Source organism: Argiope bruennichi, chromosome 9, assembly GCF_947563725.1.
Source record: "Argiope bruennichi chromosome 9, qqArgBrue1.1, whole genome shotgun sequence".
NCBI lineage: Eukaryota > Metazoa > Arthropoda > Arachnida > Araneae > Araneidae > Argiope > Argiope bruennichi.
The window spans coordinates 100,601,200-100,613,321 of NC_079159.1; the positions used below are offsets into that span (position 1 = coordinate 100,601,200).

General features: G+C 26.2%; 1 protein-coding gene across 1 annotated transcript in view; it reads left to right on the top strand.

Annotated features, from left to right (window-relative positions):
* LOC129983988 (SEC14-like protein 2) overlaps positions 1 to 12,122 on the top strand; it is a 48,348-nt gene that overhangs the window by 15,222 nt on the left and 21,004 nt on the right. Inside the window, exons 2-4 of the mRNA XM_056093725.1 lie at positions 2,771 to 2,853; positions 7,298 to 7,367; positions 9,497 to 9,540. Of these exons, the coding sequence (XP_055949700.1) occupies positions 2,771 to 2,853; positions 7,298 to 7,367; positions 9,497 to 9,540 (197 nt within the window). The remainder of the gene's footprint in view (positions 1 to 2,770; positions 2,854 to 7,297; positions 7,368 to 9,496; positions 9,541 to 12,122) is intronic.

Below are 12,122 nucleotides of genomic sequence, written 5' to 3' on the forward strand. Positions count from 1 at the left end.
ATTAAAATATTAATAAAAATCTTTTATTTAAAATTTCACTTTATTATTAAAACTAAAAAAACATAAATGTAATGGAATTAGTTTACCACACATTAACTGCATGTGTAAAAGAAAAAAATAAATAATAGACAACAAAATAAAATCTAGGAAATGAAAATCCTAGTTCGGAATTAATGCATAAGGAAAGTAGTTTTTACCTTATTTTTAAAAGTGGCAATTAATCACGTGATTGAATGATTTGATGGAATAATGTAACTGGAATTTCATTATAAAAATAAAGATATTATTATCAACTGTTTATACAATTAAAAAGAAAAAAAAGATGTTAAAATTAATGGAGAAACTAAAAGGAATTGAAATTAATTTCATTAAAAATTAGTTTGTTTAAATTTTAAAATAGAACAAAAACCATTTTTATTAGATAATATTTTTATTAGATAATTAAAAACGGGAATTTAATATAACTAAACTGGACTTTTAATAAACCATTCTCTGATATTAATATCACACTTTATACTATAACAAGAAGTTTCATTTAATCGAATATCAAAGCTTTAACCATTTCGCGAGGCGGTCTTATTTGAAGTATCGTGCTTATTTCCTTTTCTCTTCCGCAATATAACCCAATTATTTAACATATCTGCATGAAATGAATTGATAATAAGTTGGAAAACTAGCTCAATAATTATTTAACCAGTGTTTTGGTTTTAAAATGAATTTTTTTTTGTTTTCAATTTCTGCTTTTATAACTAGACCAATATCTAAAATTCAAAATATCTGAAAATAATAAATCAATATTTAAAATTAGAAGATTATAAATACTTTAAAATCGCGTCTGCTTTATAATTTTCAGATAATATATTTTCTTCATTAATTATATTAATATAATTGGAAATTTAAAGGATTCTTTTCTTACTTTTGCTCGAATTATTTTGGCAAAAAAGGGCATCAAAAATCTTATAATATTTTTAATGATACAAATATCTAACAAGCCCTTTGGTTTTAATCTCTACCGTCGATATTTTCTAGAATTTTATCCTGTCTTTTATTCTGGAGTCAATTCTACAAATACATAATTACAGAACTGGTAATTATAGATAACTGCATACAAAGATGGTATTAGGATTGATTCAATAATCTACGATTTCGAACACTTGTAGATTATTACTAGGCTCTACGAGTAATTTAGCTAGGATCTCATATGTTCTCAAAATAATGAAAAAAATATTATTAATATCTTTCCTGAAATAACTGATAGGCTTAGTTACTTAGTTATAGTATCTACTCCATTACAAGCAATAAAATAAATGACGGACTTTTTTAGAAATCACAATCAGTGAGGCTTAATTCGGAATTTGATTCTTATTGAGAGAATTTTAAATAAAATAATGATATAGATAATATAGATTAATAATATAGATTGATAAATAAAATAGAGAAATTATAAAATAAATTATTGATAGATATGAAGTAGCTATAATAAAGTTTGCTCTCTTAAATAACTGATTAAATATGTAACTCTCAAAATTTTGCCATTTCCAAAATGTCTTTGAAATTAAAGATCTTTTTCTAAACTACCTCACCTTGAAGAATAGCTATACTCCTGGATTAACAGAATTTTTTTCTATTACTTACTAGTTTGCACTTTTGATTTGTCAGCGGGTTTGTAAAGTGCCATAAGTAACAACAACAGCAACAAAAGTTTACACTTTTATTATATCAATTTATTGATATGCAATTATTTTAAAAACGGACTTAGTAATATTAAATAATGATAAAAAATTTTTAAAAATGAATAGAACTCATCTGAGTGTCTACCCAACACTAATGACAAATTTCAGATTTTAAATAAAGCAACCTTGAAAATCGATATAAATATTCCTTCACTTGGGACCCCAACACACTGTCTAACCGATATGCATCCTACTCGGATCCATAAGACCACTGCTATGCTTTCAGATTCTTCGCATGTGCGTAAAGTTATTAATACGCATAGGAAAACATTCATTTGGAATAAATAAATAAAAAAGAATTTCTATTTATATTATTATATTTAAAAAGATTAGTATTTTATAATTTAATAAGTAAACAGAAAGACAGATACGAATAAAATATAAACATTTTATAAAATATTTATAATTTACCGGTCCTATTTTCACCTATAAAATTATGATTCCATATTTTGCGTTATGATTTTCTAAAATGATTGAAAAAAAATAGGCCAATTGAAAATCATCTCCTTTTATTTTTTTTAAATTACCTTTCGGGTTATTTGTGTTTCAATTTATGATTCATAATAAGAGATATCCTCGTAAAAGAAAGGATTTTGTTAAATTTAAGGTAGTAACTTGTTTTCTATGTTCACATTGGGCTTCTGCTTTTTATCATTTCTTAATGTGGGTATTAATACATATTATTTCCTTATATATCCAGTAAAAGGTTATATAATTTCAGTTTTATTGTATTCATGTGTTTTTTTTAAGGCAAGTAAGAAGAAATTGGCATCCATCCATCTAAATTTGAATTAGGGGACGATGCGCAATTTCGAACTATTTTTAGGTATCTCGAGAATGAGAGAGCATTTGCTTCGCACCTTCTGCGTTCCTCTTCAATATCTAATTAAAATTATTTCTAAGAATTATGAAGGCAAATGGAAAAATATGTTTTATATTTCTAGTCGAGAAAAATCTACAACCACAATTTACGTATTTACTTACTTTCATAACCGCAATGTAATACTGATTTCAATTTTTTTTTTCTTTCGTTGCAGGGCGAAAGAAGGTTGCGAACCCAACGCCCAAAATAGATGCCAAACAACTGGTTGAAGAAGAAGAACAAGCCAAGTTGGCCGAGGTGAAAATTTGTTTTCATTTATCATCTTTTCAATACGTCAAACTATCTTTTTTTTTTTTAATTCTTTAGGCAACAGTGCCCCAATTTCATCGTTTGTCACATCATAATGAAAATGTCAAAACAAAACCTGTCGATCAAGTTCTTTTTTTATTATTATTATCAGCGCTCTTATACCTTTTCTTATGTTTTCGAAAGTGAAAAAGCATCGTTTTATTTGATCAGAATATAAATGAAACAGCTACCTATTCAATAAATAAAAACATTGATTTCTCAAAGTCATTTTGCCGGTAATGTTTTTAAGCGAATCGAATTCGTTCCAACAGTTTGAGCCAGAACGTTCGTGTTTATGTTTACAATCATAGTAAATTGTTTACTCACGTGGAAACCTTGCTTGATTTTAAACTGTGATTTAAATAATGATAATCTGGCTTGTTTTACCTGTTCAGTTAAATGTTTTTTGTATAATTTCAAGGAGAATGATTCTTAGAATATTTTCGAAAAAATTAGGAATGCATAATATCTAAAAATTTCTTTATAATCACTGAAAGTTTTCTTGATGTCTGAAAATGAACCAATTAAGTATTAAAAAGCTAAAAAAATCGAGAATATAATATAAACGCAAAATCTAATTGGAACGAGTTTTTACAGGAAACACACAAACAACTCTTAAAATAATCTGAGTATTGTGATCATTATTAATATAAAATTACAGAATTAATTAATAAAATAAACACTTCATTGCAAAATTATTTTACTTTTAATTTGAAAGTACATTTCAGGTGATAAATGATGAAATTATAATTATAGATCATTATTAAAATATTGTAATCTTTATTTGAAATTATAATTATGATCATGTTTAAATCCCTTATCCGTTTTTGTTATTATTGTATGGTAGTGTTAACTTGAATTTTTTTAAATTTTAATTCAATAAATTCATGATTTATTATACTCGTAACCGCGTTTTTTTTCTCTTGAATATTATTTAAACTGCCCCAGAAAATAAAATGCCTGATATAAAATGTACTGTCTGAAAGAAACGTAGAATTTATTATAAGAAAATAAATATAAATAATATAACGAATGCAATAAAATGTTCAGAAAATTTAATTGGAGAATTGTGAGATAAAAAATATTGAATGGTAAAGAAATCTGATTTCTACGGTTATTGTTATTAAGAGTTCTTCGAGAAATAAATATTAAATAAATTTCTAATAATGATATGGATATAATTTTCATATGTATTAATTGAATCATCTAAGGACTTTCTACGTTAAGACCTACCAAATCAAAACAAACACATTTTAGGAATTATACCTGCTTGCATGTTGTTTTGTCAACATTATAACTCAACAAAATCTCTGACATGAAAGCAAAGTGTGAAAATTGGTATATTGCATTTACACCAAAATTGAAGATTTCTGTCATAATTTCGTTTGCTGAGTCCTTCTTTTTCTTCATTATACTGAGAAGCATATAGCTCATATTGAGCGTGGTATAATCGCTATATTGGGTTACATACGCAAACGCTGAGAAAAGAACATTCCCATTGTTTACAATTTAATGATATCACGAAAAAAATTCGATAAAACTTAGAAAGAAAGCGAACTCTTATTTCTAAGAATAGTTTCTAATCTTACATCAGTAAAAAATATACATATGGCTTATATATACATATATAAACCAAAACAATATAATAAGCCTCAGTGGTACAAATATTATTACTTAATATAAGATTTTATTTATATTACTTAAGATTTAATTATAATTACTTAAAATGATTTTATTACATTTAGTAATTGATAAATTATGTATTAAGTTATACTTCATATATTTATTATGTATTACTTAATATAATAATCAACTCTAAAATATACTCATCGATTTATTATTAAAAATCTGTAAACTTCTATGTCTATGTTTCAGTACTCAAAATATTTTCAAATTTTTGATATTCTTATTTTTTGTTTCCATATTTTCAACTAATGATAATTATAATTTAGTAATACTTAAAACTTAATAAAGATATTTTAAAAGCAAAATTTAAAAAAAAAACATTATTTAATAAGTAAAATATTTACAAAACGAGAGCTTGCTATAACAGAATTCTACATATGAATGAATAAATAAATAAATGAAAGTACCGAAGGTAGTAATTATTGTTCAAAGACGACTACCTTTCCCTCAATGTCTTCGGTCAAGGTTACAGTGAGTGAGATAGGAGGAACCTAGTGGAACGGCCAGTAATTACTTTTCCTCCTCTATATAAAATTCACACAGGTTAAAATGGAGGGGGGGGGGAGAAAAAAGATTTCGACCTTTCCTACAAAACTGGTGTTTTTCACTTTCACATGTCTCAAATAACACAAGGAAATAAATGCATATTAAATAAAATAAGGAATATTAGATGCGATGCATTATAATTAAATTGCTTCTAGAAACAAATTCTGTTTATAATTTGATCTGAAAAATTGATATAATTTCAGACTGATAAACGCAAAGATAGCGTGAAATTTCACAAATATCTATTGCAAATATTGTTCACTTTGATATTGAGAAGAGGTAATTTAATTTGAGTAATTTTGTCTGAAAGAATGACTAAGAATTTATCCTTTCTAATACATGTTGCAACACTAATCGATCAATTGTGCCAGCCAGATGTTTCCATTAATCTTAATTTTAAAAATGAATGCAATTCGATAAAAATATCGTTTTCTATTACATGATACCGTGTGTTTTCGATGAATTTGATCAAATTTGATATTGTGACGCTTTCAAAATGGAATATTTTGTTGTCTCTTGTTTGATGCAACTACAGAATTTATCATTGATACAACTACAAATATGTTTAAAGAAATTTTTGGAGTGTTAAGTATGATAAATTTAAATAATAAAGTTTTAGGGTTCAAAAATTTTTTTTCTGAGAGTTTCAAGAATTTTTCCGTTTCAGATAAAAGATTAACTGTCATACACTTCTGCTGATTTTGAAAAAATATTTTCAAAAGTTATCTTAATAAAGTCCATTTTTTGATATGAAAGCAAATACATTCTTTGTAAAAATAAATTCATTAAGCTTTCGTTTTTTTGAAAGCAGCCCAGATTTGTTTGCTTTGTATTCTTTATAGAAGCAAGTGAAATATGTAGTTATACTGTGTTAAGTAAGAGTTAAAATCCCGGAGCAGTTTAGGAAATCTGTTTAAAATGACGAGCTGAAAGGAAAAAAAACACCTCTTGATTCGGGAAGATGGATTGTGAATGAAACAAACCTCTTTCCTTCATTCACATAATTTTAAACTACGAATTGGCTATTTCGACCCACCACTAAGGCATACGGATCAATTTCTATGACTAGATCGGCGTAACAGCATTGGCGAGAACTATTGCTGAATCCTAAGGCCCATCACCGGTCACGGTACCACCCTTCCGGTGGGAAGCACGTCCAGTTATCGGTAGGAGGTTGCCAAATCTTCACCATTTGTATCCACCTAGGTGGTGGATACCATCACTATACCAGAAGTTTCTCATTTTCATTCTTAGATACCCCCCCCCCCCGGTGGGATTCATAAAATAGGAAAATTTTATTCTTAAAGTACCTATTGATGTGTTTCATATTGATTTCAGGAATACTTTGAAAAACTGGCGATAGCTTTATTTTGATTGCAATGTCAATCATTTTCTAATAAATAGGTCCTAAAATAATCTATTTGCTTGCTTCTAAAGAACATGAATATCATGGCGTATGTTCACTTGAATCACCAGTGGAGGAATGCTTCAGTATACAATTTGTTTTCTCAAACGCAATCGAGTGATGCGTTACTGTAAAATGAACAATGAAGAGAATGCAGAAAACCTTTCTCATATTGAGTCGTTATTTCTTTCAATATTTCTGCCTTTGCAGTCGATCGTGGACCAGAACCGAAAAATACGTATTTGAAGTAAACAAATCATTTGCGCTTCCTCTGGTAACTTCGCTATTAATTCTGCTGACTAAGCGCATATGCATGAAGAAAAAGAAAAAAAATTACGAAATGAATTTTTTTACAGTTTAAAATGCATTTAAGGAGAACAAATCTATAATATATTAGATACGTGTATTTGCAAAACATGCATGATTAATATTAGGTTGTTATATGCGAGGAAAATGCGACTGCATTGGTTTAAAATCACTGTATATAATCTCATATTAGTCCCTGTTTGCGCAAAATTTAACTAACTGTATTCTAGAGATGAACTTTGATCTACAGAGAGTTATGAATTATGAATAATACATAGGAATATATTATGTCAATCAGAATAATTTCTCTAATTAAGTTTTTTAATATATTTCATATACTATATAAAATATCTCATTTAATATATCTCATTCACTGTAAACTCTTTTTTATTTTTACTCTTTCTTATTTTAAAAATTCTAAATAGATTTATTTTGGTATAAATTTTACAGCTGAAAGAAAACTTGGCAGGGAATATACCAGCTCGCTATGATGATTCAGATCTTATGGCTTTTCTACGAGGTAATATTCAAATTTTCTTTCTTTCTTTAATTTATTTTTTAACCCATACTGGAGACATGAATTTCCTCAGGCGGCTAAAGATATGGAGTCCAAATGACTCCATTATAATTTTTCTTTTTTTCTTTTGTAAATAGCAATAGAATTTATTTTGGAAACATAATACATTCTGGAAATCATTTAGTTACCAAAAATATTAATATTAAAAATATTAAATTAAAAATATTAATATTAAGAATATTAAATGTTATAATATTGAATGAAAGAAAGATGTTATAAGAAAAAAAAATGAACAATATTTTAATGGATATTTACTTCGTTTAGATATTGCGGAATGACATTAATTTAGATAAATGTTAGAATTTAACAAACAAAAATGAATAGAATATTTTAAAATATTCTATTCATTTTTGTATATGTAATAATTGTAAATATGTAATAATTGTAAATATGTAATATGTAATAATTGTAAATATTAATATTAAAAATATTAAATGTTATAATATTGAATGAAAGAAAGATGTTATAAGAAAAAAAATGAACAATATTTTAATGGATATTTACTTCGTTTAGATATTGCGGAATGACATTAATTTAGATAAATGTTAGAATTTAACAAACAAAAATGAATAGAATATTTTAAAATATTATTTTAAGAATATTTCTTCGTTCTTTTTGCATTATTCAAATGAAGTTTCAGATATGGAGCTCAATGACTCCATAAATAACAAATAAACTTTGAAAAAGGGTAACTCGGTTATACACACGTGTTCATACTTAGACTTTTGCCAACATACTGCTGAAAGAATAACTTGAAGGTACTGAGGAGATTATTGTATTCAGAGACCAGAGCTAATGATCAACGAGGAGTCATTTTGACTCCTGTCTCCAGTAACGGGTTAAGCCAAAAATTATTACCATAGATCATACATTTTCGCAGCATATTTTTAGAATACAATATCCATCAGGTCCTTTATTTTACAGGAGGTAAAAATTATTAAAATATTTTAATATATAATAGAGTAATAATAAAATTATTCAAGCAGTTAAAAATATTACTTTTAAGACTTTTGACTTAAAAATTCTTAAAGCCAGAATATGAGTGAATGTACCAATCAGAATTCAAATAAAGAAGTATTGAAATGGCAATGAAAAGCTGATTAAGTTGCAACGTATCGTTAACTGTCTTAATCAACAAGTGTCTAGTTGGAAACTTACGCCTCTCATATGACAACCGCCTGCTGGTTAGCAGACGGCTTGTCAGCTAAAATTTCTGATTTTAATGGAAGATCTCCTGTAAACAAGTGTGATGATTGATATAGTAGCTTAAAACTGTCCACACTGTTTCGTGGGTTGTGAGTTTGTTATGAATATGGTTATCAGATTGCACAAAATTTTTCTCGCTTCATTATATTAAGATTAATTATATGCCAAATTGTGGCATTTGAAGGACTTTTGAAGCATCAGTGTAAGAATGCTTTTTATTGTTGTTTAAGAAATGCTAATTTTAAACGGATATTAAGAGGTCGCGCTTTAATAGAACAAAAAAACATTTTAGGTCCTTCTGTTTCTTAAAGATTTTAAAATATGATGATTCTGAAATCCTTACAAAACTGAATTAAAGAGGATATGATACGATATTTAATTGTTATAAACATTCTTAATTTAATAAATAATTAAAAAAAATTTTAAACTCAGTTTTTATAAATTTAAACTAACATAATATTTTATTATTTTTCTCATTTCATTTTATTAAGTTAATGTAATAATTTTGCCACTATTATTGCTTAACAGTTTTAAAATTTGTTCTCATAAATTTATATCGATCATATATTACTATAATATTCTTCCAAAATAAAAATTAAAAAAAAAATATTTTGTAAAATAAGTATGGTAATGCTGATTTAGATAACAATTTGAAAATAAGTATAAGGATAAAATAACAAATATAGCAAAATAATAATAATAATAATTTTGATAAAAAAAATACGAAAGTTATTTTATGAGTCAAATTTGGATTTTTCTTTTTCAAGTAAATATAATCAATTTCTGAAGTTTTTATGTATATATTTCTGCATTTTTGAATATTCTATATATTTTTGTTTTCTTAACTTTATGTTTATATATTGTAGCTCGATCTCTTAATGTAAAGGAAGCCGAAAAGTTGATGAAAGTGGTACGTAATAAGTTATAATACACTTAGTGCTAAAAATATATGAGCCATAATTAGTATTTGCAAACAGTCTTCAAATAATCGTTAAGAATTGATAATAAAATATCGACTTATTAGATAAGATTTCTCAGTTTATAAACTTAGAATTTAAATTTATTTTGGTTCAACATTCCTCTGTTTATTGCAATTGTTTTTTTATATATTTTATATCATAAACTATTACTTCATTTAATATAATACAGATACGGAATTATATAAAAATATAATAAAAAGTAATAATTATTCCAATAATAAAATAACCCAATTGCCATCCGAAGAAAAATAATAATATTTAACAAATCAATGAATATTTGTTTATGAATTGTTTAGTATACAGCATGTCCTTTAAAATACTATAATTTCAAACAAAGTGAAGTTATTAATGAATCAAGTAATTTTTTTCTTTAGAGTCATACTTATTTAATGGATAAATGATTGTTGGACTACTTTATAAAAATTCTTCAACATTCTTCAAGGCAATAGCATGCCTTGAGCAAGGAGAAAGTTTTTGCCTTTCATGGTAACTGTTGTTCCTAATCATTAGCATATATACATATTTGCAGCGAAGTACTTCCTCAAAAGTAAAAAAACTTCTTCCTTGAATAAATTTTTCATTAAAAGAAAAAAAAGTAAATATATTAAGCACGTTTTGTTTTCTGAGGTCAGAGAATTTAATAACTGTATTCATTGCCGTATTGTATCATAAATCGTTTTGTACACACTATTGGTTTGCTAATTAATATGTTTGAAAACCATCGGTGAAAACTTAATCAGTATTATTTGATTTATCATGCGTACAGATTGTCATCAACAAACATAATTAATCCATAATGTTTTCATGACAAAATACTTTCTAAAGTTTCCTTTTTATCTGATTTATACTTGTTGACTAAGCAAGAAAAAAAGCGTTTCTTTTTCTTAAAGTTGCGTGTTACCTATGCAATTAACATTACAATAATCGCAGAATTCTTTATCTAATTGAATTCATATCATTAAAATTGATTTCATTGAATGAAATATTAAGTCACCGTACTTTAATTTACTGATCAGAAAATGAATTGAAACGATTTTGCATATTCTTCGTATTCCCAAGCCAAAATTTCAAAATCCGTAAGAGATCATTATTTTTATTATTTTACGTGATAGTGTTTTTAGGCTGGCATACCATCTGTAAATTAAGGCATGTAGGAAAGAAAAAAATCATTTAAAAAATTCTACAGGAGAAGACATATGGGACTTACTGCTATCAAATTTGGCACTTATTTACATCTAGAGGAGTAGAAGTTGAAAAAAGTTGTTAAGAATTTAAATTAGATTTTTAATTAGAAATTAATTAAATTTGATATTTTCCTTCTAAATTTTTAGAGCATATTATTTGATTGGAAACATTTTGAAGTCACATTTAACATTGAAAAAAGATTAACAATGATAATAATTTTACTTCTATTAAATTTTATTTATTAATTAAATATTTTAATGAATTTCTAAAATATACTTTTCTTGAATCAAAATGTTTTAATATTTCCTTCATTGTATTTATATACATATGCATTGTGGCTATATTAAACCGATCGTTTAAATGTTTGTTTTCGCTGCTATATGATTTAAAGCAATTTTTAAAAAATAATAAAAAGGGAGACGATAAAAGACATTTTCAGAATAGAGTTGGAATTAAAATTATTTTGTTTTATCTAGCGTCTTTTATGCAACTTATATTATTATTACTTTACTTTTGGCCATCAGTTAGCTATAGTTTTCATTAAAGGTGAAAGATGTTATTACCTCGGGCAATGTCATCTAAAAATAAATAAATAAATTGAAAAATAAAAATAATATTCTTGAAAGTTCTTTAAGAAAAAGCTCTCTAACCCCAAACCAGTTACGATAAGAGAAAAGAATTGCAAAAGTCTCCAAATGTGCGTCAATAGGTTTTTAGCACAGTGTAATATTTTGCGGTTTTCTGACTTTGTTTATTTATGAAGATCGGATGGATTTTCCCCATTCGGTGATGAAGATTTAATTGTCAGGAGAGAACAATTAACAAAGGATGAGAGCGATTTTAATTGCCCCTTGCGATGCTATATTTTTTTCCCGTCGAGGAAGAAGATTTGTAAAAACTGTTAATCACAATAGACATTTTAACACCAGCTTATAATTTAATTATGTTTCTCTTTTTTTAAAGACATTGAGGAAATTTAGCTGTTATAAGGATGATCAGGAAATAAGAAGTTGAAATCATTTATATGACATACAATACTTAAAAGAAGAATAAAAATACTGTGTTGTTATAATAAATAAAACAATCACATGATTGTTGACATTCGTAAATAAAGATATTTCCAGGTTATTTCAGCAATTATTTTTGTTCAAAATCAAGGCCGGATTAATTATTTTCTCGGATATGAAATACAGAGAAAGCATTGTAATTGTCAAAAAATCCAATCACTAGATTTTGATAAATCTCCACGTTTTACACCTTTCTGAGTTCGAAAAACAAATTTTTGGAAAATATGTCCTGTAAGTGATAAAGATACAAAGTTTTGGAA